Here is an 18807-nt window from a genome sequence, read left to right as displayed (position 1 = left end):
GGTGGCACACACCTTTAATCCCAGCACCCAGGGCAGAGAGACAAGTGGATCTCTGTGAGTTCAAGGCCAGCCTGGTCTACGTAGTAAGTTCTAGAACAGCCATAGCAAATAGTTCAAAATAGCTCAAAAACAGACAGACAGACAGATTAGCAATTAGAATGAGGCTATCTATCTTTAAATTCTTCCTATCTGCATTTCTCATTAATAGTGGGCGAGAGAGAGTGGGCCAGATCCTGCACTATGGAGCTGACTGTCTAGTGAGTTAAAACCTTTACAAACCAAACTATAATGCATGTTATGAAAACACTTTTGGGGAAGAGGGCAGGGGAACCTGACTCAGACTGGGGAGTCTGTAAGGTTTCCTGAGGAAGTGATGTTTGAACTGCAACAGAAAAAAGCTCTCTGCATCTGTCTCTCGGTCACTGTCTCTGTCCCTCTGACGTGTCCGGCCCTGTGTGTGTTTCAAACAGAGAAGAGTGAGGACCTGAACAGAGACAGATTTGCTTGGAATGGGAGACCAAGTCACGCGGCCTTGCGAGACTCCTGGTCCAATAGCAATGTATGATCTCGGTTGAAGGATATGAAATAATCAAAGCTAGGTTTTGGCTGGGTGGTGGTACAACCTATAATTCCAGCACTTGGAAGGCTGCAGACAGGAAGATCAGTTCAGGGCCATCCTTGGCTATATAGTGAGTTTCAGGCTACCCTGGTCTACATGAGATCCTGTCTCAAAAACAAACAAACCAGAAAGAAAGAGAGGGAGCAGGGATGAGAGAGTATGAATGAAGTTGCAGATCTTATCAGGCAAGTGAGGGAGCTGGGGTGTCAGATGGTCTGCACACGTGATGGGGCGGTGCTCCAGAGCAGACGCACACCTGGTGGGGCAGAGCTCCAGGGCAGATGCACACCTGGTGGTGTGGTGCTCCAGAGCAGACACACACCTGGCAGGGTGGTCTCCAGAGCAGACACACACCTGGCAGGGTGGTCTCCAGAGCAGACACACACCTGGCAGGGTGGTCTCCAGAGCAGACACACACCTGGGGGGGGCAGTGCTCCAGAGCAGACACACACCTGGAGGGGCGGTGCTCCAGAGCAGACACACACCTGGAAGGGTGGTCTCCAGAGCAGACACACACCTGGAGGGGCGGTGCTCCAGAGCAGACACACACCTGGGGGGGGCGGTGCTCCAGAGCAGACACACACCTGGCAGGGTGGTCTCCAGAGCAGACACACACCTGGCAGGGTGGTCTCCAGAGCAGACACACACCTGGGGGGGGGCAGTGCTCCAGAGCAGACACACACCTGGAGGGGCGGTGCTCCAGAGCAGACACACACCTGGGGGGGGCGGTGCTCCAGAGCAGACACACACCTGGAGGGGCGGTGCTCCAGAGCAGACACACACCTGGGGGGGGCGGTGCTCCAGAGCAGACACACACCTGGGGGGGCGGTGCTCCAGAGCAGACACACACCTGGAGGGGAGGTGCTCCAGAGCAGACACACACCTGGAGGGGAGGTGCTCCAGAGCAGACACACACCTGGAGCAGATGCACACTTGGTGAGGTGGTGCTCCAGAGCAGACGATGTACAGGTGAAGGACTTGTTTGAGAAGTAAGGATGCGAGTTTGGTTCTGCATGCTGGCTTTTGTGTTGTTGTGTTTTGAGACAGGGTTTCTCTGTAGCTTTGAAGCCTATCCTGGAACTCTTGAACAAAGATCTGCCTGCCTCTGCTTCTTGAGTGCTAGGATTAAAGGTGTGCACCACCACCATCTGACCTTCCTGCTGGTTTAGGAGCCTTAAGGCCATCTGAGTGGAGATGCTAAGAGGAGAAGTAGAGTTGCTGTTGGGAGGGGAGCGCTGGCCTGAGACAGAAAGCTGGCAGCTGGCGGGGTGTAAATGGTAACTGAAGTCAGGAGTGGAGGTGCGGCTGCCCAAGAATAGAATGTAAAGTTTAAAAAAAGATAGAAAGAAAGGAAAAGAAACTTGATTTGGCAGTATCCACTAAAGCTAAATAGAATCCTACCTTATGACTTAACCACAGCCCTACTTCTGTACCCAAGAGGAATGAGTATACGTGTCAACCAAAAACCAGGAACAAGAATGTTCACAGCCGTTCTATTTATAACGGTCCCAAACTGGTGACAACCCAAATGTCTAGCAATAGTAGAATGGCTAAATAAATTGCATTCTATTAATATAATGGGATAACACACAGCATTGAAGAAGAAATGACTACACACAACATGACTGACTCGCACATGTGCAAAAGTAGATAGCCCATGAAAGTAGGTGGAGGGTACGAACAACTCCAGGACGTTTAAGAGAAGTGAAACTTGACCGGGTGGTGGTGGCGCATGCCTTTAATCCCAGCACTTGGGAGGCAGAGGCAGGCGGATCTCAGTGAGTTTGAGGCCAACCTGGTCTACAATGTTAGTTCCAGGACAGCCGAACTGTTGCACAGAGAAACCCTGTCTTGGAAAAAAGAAAGGAAGGAAGAAAGGAAGGAAGGAAGGAAGGAAGGAAGGAGGGAGGGAGGGAGGGAGGGAGGGAGGGAGGGAGGGAGGGAGGGAGGAAGGAAGGAAGGAGGAAGGAAAAATTTGCTCTTATTGTTAGAACAGTGGCAGGCTCTTGTGGGGTGGTACTGACCTGAAGGAATCACCTGAGGTGTTGGAAATGTTTCTGTCAATGAGAATAGATACCAATGTAGTATGTCCTGTTACATTGTAAGATATGCCAGGGTAACATTCTTCAAGCTATGCCTTTAAATTATATCCTTATGATTTATTTATTTTTAAATATTTTTATGGTTTATTTATCTTTATTTTATGTGCATTGGTACAAAGGTGTCAGATCCCCTGCAACTGGATCTTCAGACAGTTGTGAGCTGCCATGTGGGTGCTGGGAATTGAAGCCAGGTCCTCTGGAAGAGCAGTCAGTGCTCTTAACCACTGAGCCATCTCTCCAGCCCCTATCCTTATGATTTAAAAGGAGACTAAAATCACAGACTGGGCCTTGAGTGCAGACAATGCACAGAGAAGTGGCCACACACAAGAGACAAGCCAAGACTCCAGCCAGGAAACAATGGCTCAGAAAACAGGTAGAGTCAATTTTGTTGCTATTGTTTGTTGCAGCTCTGGGGATCAAGCTTTGCCCCCAGCCCCTTAGAGGTTGATTTGTTTATTTATTTTGTCATTTTCTTTTTTGTTTTGATTTGTAAAGACTCTTCTCAGACTAGTCTTGAACTCGCTATGTAGCTGAAGTTACTATTTAACTCTCGATCCTCTTGGGGATGGTTTTGAACTCTTGATCTTCCCGCTTCTGTCTTCCAAGAACTGGGATTATGAGAATGTGCCACTATACCCACCTTTCCATACCCAACCCCCCTTGAGACAGGGTATCACATGTATCCCTGCTGGCTTTAAACTAATTATGTAGGGAACTATGACTTTGAACGTCTGATCCTCCTGCCCCCACCCCCAGAATACTGGGGATCACAGGAACAAACCACTGTAACCTGTTATGCAGGGTTGGAGAAAAGCAAGAGCTTTATGCCAGCACTAGCTCAGTGCTCTACCGATGAAATGGTGCCCACTTTCTCCTCTGCTGGGTTGAATGAGAATGGCCCCCATATGCTCATATCTTTGAATATTTGGTCCCCAGTTGGTGGAACTGTTTGGGAAGCATTTGGAGGCATGGCTTTGTTGGAGGAGGTGTGCCACTGGGGGCAAGCACTGAAGTTTCAAAAACCCATGCCATTCCCCCAGTTAGCTGTCATTGCTTCATGCTTGTGGATCAAGATGTGAGCTCTTAGCTCCTTCTCCAGTGTCATGCTGTCTGCCTGCTGCCACGCTCCCCCGCACGATGGCCATGGACTCTAACCCTCTGGAACCATGAGCCCTAAATTAAATGCATTCTTTTATAAGCTGCCTGGTCGTGTTGTCTTATTTTGGCAATAAAAAAATAATTGTGCTAATTGGACCAAGTGAGCAAGAGATGGCAACCACTTTGGACTTATAACACATATGCGCACACGAGGATGGGAAATAAATTCAGCCAAAATTCAAGGGCCTTCTACCTCAGTGAAATTTCTACGAGTCCAGTAGGTGAAGGGTAAGTTACTGCATCTGGCCTCTCCGGCCACCAAGAAAGAAGCTCGGTGTATAAGGGGCCTGTGTTACTCTGGCCCACACACCGAGACTCAGAAAGCTGCTAGCTTTGGCGGGCTGTGGAACAGAAAAAGGCTCTTCAACAGGTCCTAGCTGCTGTGAAGGCTGCTGTACCACTTGGACCATGTGATTCAGCAGACCTGATGGTACTTGAAGTATTAGTGGTCAATAAGAATGCTGTTGGAAGGCAAGCCGAAATTGCTCAGTTGGGAGAGTGTTAGACTGGAGAATGCTGTTGGAGGGGCTGGAGAGTTGGCTCAGTGATTAAGAGCACTAACTGCCCTTCCATAGGATCCAGGTTCAATTCCCAGCACCCACATGACAGCTCACAACTGTTTGTAAGTCTGGCTCCACTCTCACAGAGACAGACAGACAGACAGACAGGCAAAACACCAATGCACATAAAACAAAATTAAATAAAAGCTTTTAAAAAGAAAGAATGCTGTTTGAGCCTTTGGCAGGCCCCATAGGTGAATTACAGAGGAGACTCCATTTCTGGTACCATTTTCTGTCTTAGTTCTTTTCTATTGCTGTGATAAGAAAATATGACCGAGACCACTTACAAAAGAAAGCATTTAATTTGGGACTCATAGTTCCAGAAGGCTGGAGTCCAGGGCCATCATGGCAGGGAACATGACAGGCAGGTATGGTGCTGAAGAAGGAGCTGAGTTTACAAGCATACAAGCATGAGGCAGAGATGGCTAACTGGGAATAGCATGGGTCTTAGAAGCCTCAAAGCCCACCCACAGTGACACAACTCCTCCAACAAGGCCACACCTCCTGATCCTTCCCGAATAGTTCCACCAACTGGGGACCAAGTATTGAAATATATGAACATATGGGGGCCATTCTCATACAAACCCCACTTTCCCTCCATTTTCTGAGGCAGGATCTCATTGGGTAGTCCAGGCGAACCTAGAACTTGCACTCCTCTTGCCTCAGTTTCCCGAGTATCTGGATCTATAGGCCACCGCATATGGCTTGGCTCAACAGTTTTGAAAGCTATTGAAGAGGAAGAATAAAGTATACCTGGCAGCAGTGGCGCACGCCTTTAGTCCCAGCACTCGGGAGGCAGAGGCAGGCGGATCTCTGTGAGTTCGAGACCAGCCTGGTCTACAAGAGCTAGTTCTGATGGAGGAAGGTCATTGGTTAAGTAATAAAGAAACTACTTGGCCTCATAGGTTAAAACATAGGTGGGAGGAGTAAACAGAACAGAATGCTGGGAGGAAGAGGAAATGAGCTCAGACTCGACAGCTCTGCTCTCTGGAGCAGAGACACTATGCTCCACTCTCCCGGGCAGACACACGCGATTCAGCTCCGACCCAGGATGGACGTAGGCTAGAATCTTCCCAGTAAGCGCACCTTGGGGTGCTACACACATGTTTGGAAATGGGCTAGTCCAGGTGCGAGAGTTAGCCGAGAAGAGGCTAGATATAATGGGCCAAGCAGTGTTTAAGAATACAGTGTCCATGTAATTATTTCAGGGCATAAACTAGCAGGCGGCTGGGGTGCTGGGGACGCAGCCCCATCGCTCCTATTACAACATAGTTCCAGGACAGTCTCCAAAGCTACAGAGAGATCCTGTCTCGAAAAAACAAAAAATAAATTAATGATTTACTTATTTCTATTTTATGTGCACTGGTGTTTTGTGTACATGTATATCTGTATGAAGGTGTCAGGTCCTCTGGAATAGGAGTTACAGACAGTTGTGAGCTGCCATGTGGGTGTTGGGAATTGAGCCCCCGAGGTTCTCTGGAAAAGCAGCCAGTGCTCTCCACCGCTGAGCCATCTCTCCAGCCTTGTACACATTACTTTTAATAACATTGCAGAAGAAGCCCTATAGTGTGGAGGGGCTGGAGAGATGGCTCAGGGTTTAAAGAGTTCTCTTCTAGAGGACCTGGGTTTGAGTCCCAGCACCCACCCAGTGGCTGCTAACAACCATTTGTAACTTCAGTTCTGGGGATCTGATGCCCTCTTCTGGCCTCTCTGAAGCTACTGCATGCACATGGTGCACAGATACATGGAAGCAAAACACATAAAATATAAATAAATAAACATAAAATATAAATGAATATAAAAAACCCTAAAAATATGGAGGTGCAGAAGAGTTGAAAGATGTATGTTTTGTTTTTTATCTTAGCCCAAAGTCTGATACTTAAGGAAGTACTCAGTAAATGGGAGCTATCATTATAGCAATGTGTTTATTTCTTTGAGATGGGGTCTTGCTGTGTTTCACAGGCTGGTCCCCAACTTCGAGGCTCAAGTGATCATCTGACCTCAACTACCTAAGTAGCTGGTTACCAGAGGTGTACCACAGTGCTTGGCTTAGATGTGTGTTTTTAAGCGGGGAGATACTGAATATGTTTTGATGCCACAGGACGGCTCCACTTGAGGAGCAGAAATGGCCTACAGAGGAGGGAGAGGTGGTATCACTAAGATAACGCTCCTATAAAAGGCAGGAGGAGTCAGACAGTGCTGAGACCATCGTAGATAAGATGAATGTTCCTTTCCTTCCAGGGCTTCCTACCAAGAGTCAGGCGATCTTGTCTGAGGCTTCTATTTTCTTGATCAAATGGAAGCAAGGTCATCTGTTAGGAGGAGGAGGGGTGAAAAGAACAGAAAGGCAGAGTAGAGAAGCCTGCAGGCATCCTGAGGAGGTTTACCAGTTGGCTAGGGCAGCTCAGCAGGGTTGCCAGGTAGCATGCAGGCCAGTTTAAGGATGTTGCTCATGAGAAGGATGTGAAGAGTATGATGTCATCCTGCTCTGGGGTGTGGCTTCCTCTGGTACAGTGAGGCTGCCCTGGGGCTACCCTCTACGGGATCAGTGGTGGATTCTTCTAAAATTGGGGATTGGAACAATGGTGCCATAAAAAAGCAGAGGTGTTGCTGTGTGGGGGTAGCACATGCCTTTAACCCCAGCATTTGGGAGACAGAGGCAGGGGGATCTCTGTGAGTTCCAGGCCAACCTGATCTACAAAGCAAGCTCCAGGATAGCTAAAGCTACACAGAGAAACACTCTCTCAAGCCAACCTCCCAAATAGCTATAATAAAGAAAATAAAATAAACAGACATCTAAAGATTTGGTACACTCACAAGGGGGTGAGACTCTTGGGGCCACTTCTGACCCCATCTTTTCCTTCCTACCTCAACACACCACTTCCCAGAGCATGTGCAGCTGGGAACCCAGACAGCTTTGTCTGCCACACACAGTGCTCGGCCCACAGCCAGGAGAACCTGAACTTGGAAGATCCAAAGTCAACTAGACTGCCATGATCTCAGGCATATCACACAACACCATGACCCACAGTCTCCCCGTCTTTCCAGTGATGATATTAAGCTTTTTACATATTTAGGAACAGTGAGACTTATATGAACACAGGTAAAAGGAATTTATAATTTCTCTTCTTTTTTGGTTTTTTGAGACAGGGTCTCTCTGTCTAGCTTTGGAGCCAGTCCTGCAACTTGCTCTATAGACCAGGCTGGCCTTGAACTCATGGAGATCCACCTGCCTCTGCCTCCTGAGTCCTGGGATTAAAGGCATGTGCCACCTCTGCCTGGCTGGGAATTTACAATTTCAAAGCAAGACCTAAAGTTGCTGCTATGGGTTCCTCATGCAACAAGAAGTCTATCCACACAAAGCTCCCACCCCCAGCACACACAGAGCTGTGCACATCCCATGAACATCCACATATGTCCATTCCATTCTACATCCATGCTCTCTCCAGATGTGGAGATGGAGGTGCACATGTGTGATTGCTCCCTAGGGGCACACGCGGTGGGTGTGCTATGAGGTATACATGTGTGCTTGCTCCCTAGGGGCACACGCGGTGGGTGTGCTATGAGGTGTACATGTGTGCTTGCTCCCTAGGGGCACACGCGGTGGGTGTGCTATGAGGTGCACCTGTGTGCTTGCTCCCTAGGGGCACACGCGGTGGGTGTGCTATGAGGTTTACATGTGTGCTTGCTCCCTAGGGGCACACGCGGTGGGTGTGCTATGAGGTGCACATGTGTGCTTGCTCCCTAGGGGCACACGCGGTGGGTGTGCTATGTGGTTTACATGTGTGCTTGCTCCCTAGGGGCACACGCGGTGGGTGTGCTATGTGGTTTACATGTGTGCTTGCTCCCTAGGGGCACACGCGGTGGGTGTGCTATGTGGTTTACATGTGTGCTTGCTCCCTAGGGGCACACGCGGTGGGTGTGCTATGTGGTTTACATGTGTGCTTGCTCCCTAGGGGCACACGCGGTGGGTGTGCTATGAGGTTTACATGTGTGCTTGCTCCCTAGGGGCACACGCGGTGGGTGTGCTATGAGGTTTACATGTGTGCTTGCTCCCTAGGGGCACACGCGGTGGGTGTGCTATGAGGTTTACATGTGTGCTTGCTCCCTAGGGGCACACGCGGTGGGTGTGCTATGTGGTTTACATGTGTGCTTGCTCCCTAGGGGCACACGCAGTGGGTGTGCTATGAGGTGCACCTGTGTGCTTGCTCCCTAGGGGCACACGCGGTGGGTGTGCTATGAGGTTTACATGTGTGCTTGCTCCCTAGGGGCACACGCGGTGGGTGTGCTATGAGGTGCACATGTGTGCTTGCTCCCTAGGGGCACACGCGGTGGGTGTGCTATGAGGTTTACATGTGTGCTTGCTCCCTAGGGGCACACGCGGTGGGTGTGCTATGAGGTGCACCTGTGTGCTTGCTCCCTAGGGGCACACGCGGTGGGTGTGCTATGAGGTTTACATGTGTGCTTGCTCCCTAGGGGCACACGCGGTGGGTGTGCTATGAGGTTTACATGTGTGCTTGCTCCCTAGGGGCACACGCGGTGGGTGTGCTGTGAGGTTTACATGTGTGCTTGCTCCCTAGGGGCACACGCGGTGGGTGTGCTATGAGGTTTACATGTGTGCTTGCTCCCTAGGGGCACACGCGGTGGGTGTGCTATGAGGTTTACATGTGTGCTTGCTCCCTAGGGGCACACGCGGTGGGTGTGCTATGAGGTGCACCTGTGTGCTTGCTCCCTAGGGGCACACGCGGTGGGTGTGCTATGAGGTTTACATGTGTGCTTGCTCCCTAGGGGCACACGCGGTGGGTGTGCTATGAGGTTTACATGTGTGCTTGCTCCCTAGGGGCACACGCGGTGGGTGTGCTGTGAGGTTTACATGTGTGCTTGCTCCCTAGGGGCACACGCGGTGGGTGTGCTATGAGGTTTACATGTGTGCTTGCTCCCTAGGGGCACACGCGGTGGGTGTGCTATGAGGTTTACATGTGTGCTTGCTCCCTAGGGGCACACGCGGTGGGTGTGCTATGAGGTTTACATGTGTGCTTGCTCCCTAGGGGCACACGCAGTGGGTGTGCTATGAGGTGCACCTGTGTGCTTGCTCCCTAGGGGCACACGCGGTGGGTGTGCTATGAGGTTTACATGTGTGCTTGCTCCCTAGGGGCACACGCGGTGGGTGTGCTATGGGAAGTCTAAATTGGCTGCTTTCCATGGCCCAGGCCACTGCAGCAACTTCTCATTAGGAAGGTTCTTCACCTGGCATGCTGATGGAACACACCAGTTAGAGACACAGGACACACAACACTAAACAGCAAAGCCCATCCTCCTGGGCCCTAAGACAGTCACATAGAGGACCTGTGGGTGACAGGGATGGGGATGGGTTTGTTTTTTTCTTAAAATTCATAGGAACTCTAAAGATCTTAACTGGCCATTCCTTTCCCTCTGGAATGGTGTTGGTGCTCACTGCTCACTAATGTTTGTTCTCTCTCCCCTCAACCCCTCTCTCCACTCCAGAACCCAGGGTTCTGTGAATGATAGCAAGCACACCATTGAGTTACATCTCCAGCCAGCTGCCCCAATTATTACAACTTCTTAAGGGAACACAAAGTTTCATGCTCACTTAAAAATATCCCTCGGGGCTGGGCATGGCTGCCAACATCTTTAATCCCAGCACTCAGGGCACCCAACACTCAGAGGCAGGTGGATCCCCGAGTTTCAGGACAGCCAGGGTGACACAGAGAAACCCTGTTTCAAAAAAACAAAAACAAAACAAAATCCCTCAAGGAGAATGTTCTATGCATGATATGTCACTGCAACACACCTGTTATATAAGGTCTAGCCTTGGCCGAAGTGCCTCAGAGAGTCTTTATCCTGGAAGCAGGGGCTGCCCCTAGACAACACTTCAGGGCAACTCCTCTCCTTACAGGAAACTGGGTCTAGAAGCTGAGAAATAGTCAGGTAGAACTCTGCCCCAAGCCCTGCCCAGTCTTTGTGCTCCACCTTTCAGAATGCCACCCAAGGGTCCGACTGGACTGTCCTTGGCCAGAAGCCTTGGCAGCTGCAGCTTGAACCAAATATGAGTGAAAGCTTGTGCCTGGCCAATGGAAGGCAGATATCAGTGGCTGGAGAAAACTGTCATTCGGGTGGGAGCATGTTGTAACACAGAATGCTTGGAGTAGCTAAACTGAGCTGAGGTGGGAGGATTCTACTTGGATCTTTCGGTGTCCCCTGAGGGCACGAGAGAGAGGTCTCCCTTTCACTGCCACACCTCAGCCCCAGAACAGGAGCTGGCATTTGGAAGCAGCTCTGTCTGAAGGCAATAAATTACAGGCACCCCCCTCGATCCCAACTCCTCATCCCCAATGTCCAATATCCCCCACCCTATCCCCAACACCCCCTTCCATCATCACAATTGCTTTCCACAAAGTTGAAGCCATTCTGGAATGACCTGTACCTCTAACAGACTGTCCCCAGTCAGTCTGCTGGCATCCCTTCTGCCTCCGGAACACAGTGGGGTGCGGCACACATCTCCTAGTTCGTGTCCACCGGCCAGAAAACACGCCTTCTCCCAGCCCTTTACTTCCATCTCTGCCCCCAGAGGCACTGAGGTACTTACATCAATTCCCTATTACTTTAGGCAAGAGCAAGGAGATCAATTAGCTCAGAGTAGCCTCTTAGCTGATAGCAGTCTGGGAGGACTAGCTGGGGTGGGAGGGGGAGGGGCGAGAGAGGGAACTAAGTAACCCCCAGAGATCCCAGAGATGCAGGGAAAAGATGGGAAGGCAGAGCAAGAGACCCTACTCCAGGGTCTCTGGGCTCCTGCAACGGGCTCTGCTCAGCTCTTCTCCCCGCTGAATCTCCATCCATTCAGGCACTCCCTAGGGAGACGGGCAGGACCTCCCTAGGGACAGCTGGCAGGACCAGGGTGTGTCTGAATTCCTTGAGTGAGTGGAGCCCTGCCTCCTGTGGAGCCTCTTCAAAGTCTGTGTCTGTTCCTCTCAGCAGTCCCCTGGGCAGGACCGTCAGGACTGCCACCGGGATGGCCTTTGTCACGTCAGTCTTTCTCTTCTCAGCCTGCCACTCTCTCCCAGTGGAGGATGTAAGTCTGGGTAATAAGATCAGGCCCCTCCAAGGATGTTCATTCTGAGTGTCTATGGGGTCTGGTGGAGTAAGGGGCATTAGAGAAGGGACTGCCATCTCTGGGCTCTCATTACTTGTTTATTTATTTTTCAAAATTTTACTTTTTGAGTCAGAACCTAGTGCCTCGTTCTTGCCAATGTATCCCCACATTCCTAGGCCTCTAGTTGCTTTAGAGGACCTCTCTGTCCCCAGTCTGAGCCCCAGGGTCACACCTCCTTTTAGGTGAGCCTCTTTTTCCCCTCAGCACTCCAGAACCTTCACGTCTCCCCTCAGAACGCTTAGAAGGGCCCACCCCTTCCGTACCCACCCCATTCCCTCCACCCCTGCACGGGGCGATTGGATTGTCTCTTCAGGATCTAGAGGAATCTTGTGGCCACTCCAAGCTCCCAGTTCCAGCCCTGCGTAAATCCCTGCTCCTACCACACCCCTACCTCCAGAACCCGCTGTCTCCTATTTCCTTTCTCTTCCAAGGCCCAGACATGAATTCCTGCTTCTTTCTTCCCTAGGCAAAGGCTCTGGGTCTCAGCTGGAGGGGATGGCATAGGGCAGATTGGGCAACCATCTGCAGGCCCCCTTCCGTTGGTGCCACTCAGCATTCCAGCCACATCGCGCTCCCACTGCCAGGGACAGATAAGGTGCAGCTGGAGGCTGGCACCAGCTGTGACTGTGCTCCCCCCCCAGCCCCCTCCCAGAGACTAGCAGCAGCTGAGTCCCCCTCCACCCCCATGGAACCCCTGTCCTGCCTTGGCCTGGCTGCTCCTAAGGTGGGGAAGGAGAGAGGAGCTTCAGACCTTGTTGCCCTGGTAACCAAGCACCCCACTGGGAAGGAAGGGAGATGGCCAGGAAAGAAGAGGACCTTGTGTTGGGCCTTCCCTGCTCTCTTGCTTTTTCAAAGAGAGCTTCTGATATCTACCCAACTGGATTGCCTAGGGGTATCCCTGGATGCTTCCTGCCTTTCTCAAACCCAAATGACTTCCAAAACAAAATTTCCAGGACTTAGTTCAGGCCCCTCATCCTCCCAGCCTCCACACTCACCCCATCCTCCCTGGTCCCACACTCACCCCATTCTCCTTGGTTCCACACTCACCCCCATCCTCCCTGGTCCCACACGTACCCCATCTTTCCAGGCCCCACACTCACTCCATCCTCCCAGGCCAATACATTCCCTGAGGTTGAGCAGGGTTCAGAAGCGCATCTAGGGGAGTTGGGATCTTTGGGCATCGAGGCAGCCTTGTTCTATGCCTTCCTGAACAGCCTTAACAACAGGGTAGTTGCTGTTTACGTGAAGAAGTCCAAATATGCCTATGTGCACAGCATCCCCAAACAAGGAGCAAAGACTTGGGCCCTCATTTAAGACCCCCTGCTCTTCTGGGTGTGGTGACATGCAATTATAATCCCAGTACGCTAAGGTAGGACTGTGAATTTGAGGCCAGCCTGGACTACAAAGTAAGACCCCCATTTCAACAACAACAACAAAAAGATGATAAGCCTGTTTGCAACTACTTTTAGATTAAAGACAATCAGCAATGAAAAAGGGAAGTATCTGTTTGCCTCTAAGCCTTGACCCTGCAGACACGTGTTTTTCCTCAGTGCTCCATTGGCCCAGAGGCTAGATGCACTTCCCCGACACGCCTCCCGGCTGAGCAGAGTGCTCATTAATTAGAAGACCTAGGAGAGGAAACAAATGTGAGCCCCCTTAGGATTGGAGACCCAAAGGGGAAAGCTTCCTGGGCCCTTCTGCACCGAAGAGCTACCCCCCGAGACCCCTGAGGGTAGACAAGGCTGTGGGGAGGAAAGAGCCTGGCAGTCGGGTCCACCTGCTGGCACTGGGGAAAGGCTGAGGAGTTTGGATCCAGCAAGATTTAGGGTCAGGTCTTTGACACAGGCTGAGAACCACAACAACCCTAGTTTTCCCTGACAATACAGAGCCAAGAAATGCCAAGGTGGTGTCTTCAGGATGCCGGCCTGTGTGTCTGTCCTCTGAGCAAGAAAAAGCTCATACTGGGACTGGAGAGATGGCTCAGCAATTACTAGCGCTTGCTGCTGTTTCAGAGGAGCCAAGTTTGGGTCCCAGCACTCACATCAGGTGCTTACACCACCCTTAACCCCAGCTCCTGTGGATCCAATGCCCTCTTTCTAGCCCCTTAGGGTACCCATGACTCATGATTCTACAAATGTAAATAAAAATAACAAAGCAAAACGGAAGAACTCAGATTGCTCTGGAACTCTGCAAACCAAATACTTCTCTGACAGTTTAAAATTGTCCCCTTAAACATGATGGGCAAATTACATTTCTCTCTTCTCTCTCTCTCTCTCTCTCTCTCTCTCTCTCTCTCTCTCTCTCTCTCTCTCTCTCTGTGTGTGTGTGTGTGTGTCTACACCACAGCACTCAAATCGAGGTCGCAGGACAATTTGTGAGAGTTGATTCTCTTCCACTCAGGTTATCAGGCCTGGTGGCAAGCACCTTTACCCACTGAGCCATCTTGCCATTCCCAACTAAACTTTTCATTGACTTCCTACATCCCTGTCTTTTACTTTAGCACTTCTCCAGGTTGAGTTATGCTCCTCCCTCCTGCATCCAGCACTACCAACCACCCAAGTGAGCAGGTTTCCTCTCCCGGCTGGTCCCTTCTGTTTGTGTTTTCAGCGTGCTGGAGACAGGGACACTACTCTCTGCTATCTTCAGCACCGTTCTATTTTTCTTGGAAACATAGCTTACTAGCCCAGGAGCCCTTTGGGCTCGAGGTCTGGAGGAGTCCAGGACTTTCCTGTTGGGCAGAAGTGAAAAAGAGAAGTGATTGCACCTGGAGTAACTGCCCATCAGCTTGGCTCAGCAAGGAGTGTGCTCGTGTAATCGGCATGGAATTGACAAAGGCCGGCAAAATGAATCTGCCTCCCAGAGTTTAAAGAGATTGGGAAGGCTTGTGTAACCCCAGCAGGAAACGTTAAACATGCCCAGGACTCTAACCTTTCTACACAAACAAGTGGGGTTCACGCTGTCTAAGACAAGGAGGAAGCAAGCAAGTTGAAGAGAAAACAGTCAGGGAGGAGAGAGAAGTATTGAGAGTGGAGAATTAGGAAGAGTCCTGGGGAGACTGAGTTTGAAAAGGCCATGTCAAAAGTGAAAGTGACACGGGATCTTCAGGGTCAGCAATATTAAATATTAATATTAAATATTAATAAAATATTAAAGCACACTGTGTTGGCCCCTGAGTAGATATGGGTTCTAATCCTGGATCTGTCATCAACCAGCTAGTGAGTTAAGGCTTCGTTGTGTCTCCGTCTGTGCATGTGTAAAATAAAGATAATTTGGTTATTTATCAAAGGGATTGAGAGGCTAGACTCCAGATCCTTAAGGTTTCTTTCTAGCCTTTGTGCATATGTGTATGTATTTGTGTGTGCGAGTGTGCTTCTTCTTTGTGTTTTGAGATAGGCTCTCTCTATATCGTCCAAGCTGTGCACTTTGAGCTCAATGTCCTCTTGTCTTAGTTTCTTGAGTGCTAGGATTACAGGTTTGCACCATTGTATCCAGGGTTTTTTGTTTGTTTAATTTGGGAGTTTTATTTTGTTGCCTAGGATGGTATCAAACTCCTGGGCTGGACTGTTCTACTTGCCTGGGACCCCTAAGTAGCTGGAACAATGTGTCAATATACCTGAGTACAGTTTTGATTTCAGACAGGCTCTAGCTATGTAGTTCAAATAGCCTCAAAAATCCCAACCCACCTCAGCTCCCCGAGTGCTGGGATTACAGGTGCATACCCTATATCCGGCTACGTGTGATTTTTTTTTTAACCCTGAGGAATCTATGTGATTTGCCCAAGAGCACCTAGCACATCAGTTTCCAGAACCTGTGATGCCAGCCGGAGGGCACCACATCTACGGGATGGAATATGAATGGCCAGGGGTGGTATCTCCATTTTCAGAAGCAAAGGGAGCCTCCAGTTCAGCTGTAATTGTGCTGCATCTCGATGCTCTGACACTGAGTGTAGAATATGGCAAGGGCGAGCCTACCCTGCCTGTGTGTGTGTGTGTGTGTGTGTGTGTGCGCGTGCGTGTGTGTGTGTGTGTGCGTGCGTGCGTGTGTGTGTGCGTGCGTGTGTGTGCGTGCGTGTGTGTGTGTGTGCGCGCGCGTGCGTGTGTGTGCGTGCGTGCGTGTGTGTGCGTGCGTGCGTGTGTGTGTGCGCGTGCGTGTGTGTGCGCGCGCGCGCGCGCGTGCGTGTGTGTGTGTGTGTGTGCGTGTGTGCGTGCGTGTGTGTGTGTGTGCGCGTGCGTGCGCGTGCGTGTGTGTGTGTGTGTGTGTGCGCGTGCGTGTGTGCGCTGAGACTGGCATGGAGAGAATGACCCTTGTAGCTGTTCCCAAGGAAGCTTCCCTACCTCCCATGCTCCACAAGCTCTTTAACATGCACTTATACCACCCAGGGATCTTATCTGACACGGACTGCTGATTCTGCTTCAGTAGGTTAGGAATGCGGGGTGGCAAAGTCATTCATTTCTTCCAAGCTCCCAGATGACAGTGTGCAGACCTACTTTTCAGTAATAAGGCTGTACTTACCTACCACTACTAACTCTGATCTCTGTGACCCAGAATAGAAGATCGGAAGGGTTGGGGTCCCTCTGGGTAATGTGTGTTCCTGTGTATGTGTCTATATGGGTGGTTTATGTAGTCTATACCACAGGCTTCCTTTCCAGCCATCATGGATGCAAGACTGAGGTTCAAGTCTTCATGCAGTACAAATGCACCATGTGCTGAAAAGTCCCCTTCTTCCAGAAGCAAACCCCAAGACACCCAACTTCCTCTCCCCGAACAGCAAACATAAAGAGATGCTCGGCCTGCTTCTTATCTGCTCCCCTTTTGGGGATGGGGTGCCACTCCACACCAGGGACTCACCACTTTGAAGTCTTCAGCACTGCAGGTCTCCCCTCGGAAGTGGCAGGAGAGCAGCATGTCCCGGATGTCATGTCCTGCTCTATCGTAGAACTCACGCATGTTGAAGGGCTTGGGCTTGAAGCTACGGAAGTTGGCCTTGTCCTGCAGTATCTCCAGTTGCTTTTCGTCAGCCATCTGTGTGTCCGGTATCTCATACCTGGAGCCCAGGAGTGAGCGGCATATGGATCAGCATGACGACTAATGTCCATGCCCTATTTGGGGTTGGGTAGGGGCAGCGCTCAGCCCCTGGAGGATCAGATCTGGGCATAGATAGACCAAGAAGGAAAGCTGGGACTGTCAGGAGAACCTGACACATGGAATGTGAGAGGACAAAGGATCTGTAGTGGCTGCCCGGGGTAGAGTGAGAAGCAAGGGCAAGGCAGGGGCTATGGATGGTACAGTCTCTCCCCTTTAAAGGTAGCTGCCACATCCCCTAAGTGAGGAGATGAGGACATAGTGGCAGGAGGAAGGCGAAGCTCACTCCAGGGATGGTTCCAATATCTCATAGCTTAGGCTGAGTGGGAATGGAGCTGTTTGGAACCATGCTGGAATCAGACTGTGTGTAGGTAACTGGTTCCTCTGCTGTGGCTGGTTTAAGGGGGTGCTACAGGGCAGAGCTGGCTGACGTTTGCCATGCAGAGGGGTGGATGGGAGCTGCCCACCTGTTGTTGAGCAGGGCCAGCAGCTCCCCAGCATGGTACAGGTCATTCTTGGAGACTTGACTAAAGCGAAACTCATTGAGGTTGCACAGCGTGACAGCTGGGAAGGTGAGCTGGGAGGCAGCCACCTCGTCAAGCTTGGTGACGTGATGATAGCAGAAGTAGTATTGTACACGCTCAGTGCACACACACAGCAGGACCGCCAGTGAACCCAGGAAGCACAGAGCCCAGAGTGCTCGCTTCAGAGACAGTCGCTCATAGGAGAAGATGTGGGCAAGGCCATGCAGCGTGGAGCTGCTGGCGAAAGCCTGGATGCTCACCGGCTGGACACCACCCACCTCCTCCTCCTCAGTCTTCAGTTCCATCCTTGCCAAGGGGATCCTGGGGGAAGGAGAAGAGAGACAGGAGTCTGTCATTGTCCTGAGATGAAGGTACATAAAAGGCCCCTCCAATTACGTCCACCCAAAATCCTTTTCCGGAGGTCACTGATCATCCAAGGGAGGACTTCCCTGATGTGCAGGCTCCAAGGTGGCTTGATGAAAGGACCATCCAAGATGATAAGCATTCAAACATAGAGGCTCAGGTGTCAGCTGAGGTCGGGAGAATGCTCTGCAAGGGAGACTTCCCAGACTATGGGAGACCCCGGATATAGTCACTAGAGTGAATGAGGGAAGTCCCTATGCACCCAAAGGCAGGCACAGGAGTTCCCTCCAGATGTGAGGTCACTCTGGGACAGGGATGTACCCCAGCCGAGATCAAACTCTCCATAATGGACTAAGCCAGGGGTCAGAAGCTCTTCTCTTAATCAAGGGTATCCCCAGGAACAAGCTGTCACCCTAGATGCTAAGCCAGGGCCTGAAAATCTCCAGAGGTGGCCACATCTGGGGAGGGGTTCAGTCTGAATTCTCACCTTCTGTGTCTCCTGTTCTCAAACAGGCACAGGCGCAGGCTGTGTGTGTGCGTGTGTGTGTGTGTGTGTGTGTTTGGGAGGGGGTGGCAGGCTGCCTGAGGTGGATGTATGAAGCGGGGGCGCGGTTCCCTATGACAGCCAGTTGTCCCCGCCCCGAACGCATCCCCCTCCAGTCCAGCTTCTCGTCGCAGTCAGATTCCCGGCTCGGGTCTCCTCACCCCCGCCCCCTCCCCATCCACCTAGCTTTCTCCAGCTTCTGGAGAAAGCTACAAGGGAGGAGAGTCTTGGTTTCGGGATGCTGGGGAGCCCCGCGGCCCAAGGCGGCAGGGTGGAAAACCCACCTGAGGGGGCTGGGGAAAGCCGGCCGCCGCTGCAGGTCCTAGGGCACAGGCCGTCCGTGGGCTCAGCGCCGCGCGGCGGTGGGGCTCATCGCCCGGAGCCCGTGCTGCCGGCTACCGCGGCACCCGCGCAGAGCCCTGCAGGGAGCGGCCCGCCCGGCCGGCTGGGCTCAGCTTGGTCCGCAGCCCGCGCGCGCTTGCTCGCTCGGCTCGGTCCGCCCGGGGCTCGGCGCGCTGGCGCTGCGCGGTGCTCTCAGCCCCGGGATCTGCAGGGATCCATCGTCCGGCCGGGAGGCGGCGGGAGGGGAGGAGGAGGGGAAAGGGTGCGCGTGCGCGCCTACGAGTGTCTGCGAGGGTGTCTCTGGGCCGGTGTGCGCGGCCCCCCCACCCCCGGCCCGGGAGC

At 51.7% G+C, this 18807-nt stretch overlaps 1 protein-coding gene across 1 annotated transcript in view; it reads right to left on the bottom strand.

Annotated features, from left to right (window-relative positions):
- The window catches only part of Asic1 (acid sensing ion channel subunit 1), a 31366-nt gene extending 12809 nt beyond the window's left edge, over positions 1-18557 (bottom strand). Inside the window, exons 1-3 of the mRNA XM_075960638.1 lie at positions 18408-18557; positions 17160-17537; positions 16459-16654 (exon numbers count right to left, since the gene is read on the bottom strand). Of these exons, the coding sequence (XP_075816753.1) occupies positions 16459-16654; positions 17160-17521 (558 nt within the window). The 5' untranslated portion in view covers positions 17522-17537; positions 18408-18557. The remainder of the gene's footprint in view (positions 1-16458; positions 16655-17159; positions 17538-18407) is intronic.
- Between the last annotated feature and the right edge of the window lie 250 nt (positions 18558-18807).

This window comes from Microtus pennsylvanicus, chromosome 2 (genome assembly GCF_037038515.1).
Source record: "Microtus pennsylvanicus isolate mMicPen1 chromosome 2, mMicPen1.hap1, whole genome shotgun sequence".
NCBI lineage: Eukaryota > Metazoa > Chordata > Mammalia > Rodentia > Cricetidae > Microtus > Microtus pennsylvanicus.
Note: the sequence above shows the minus strand (reverse complement) of the source record. Positions and strands in the feature narration are given on the sequence as shown.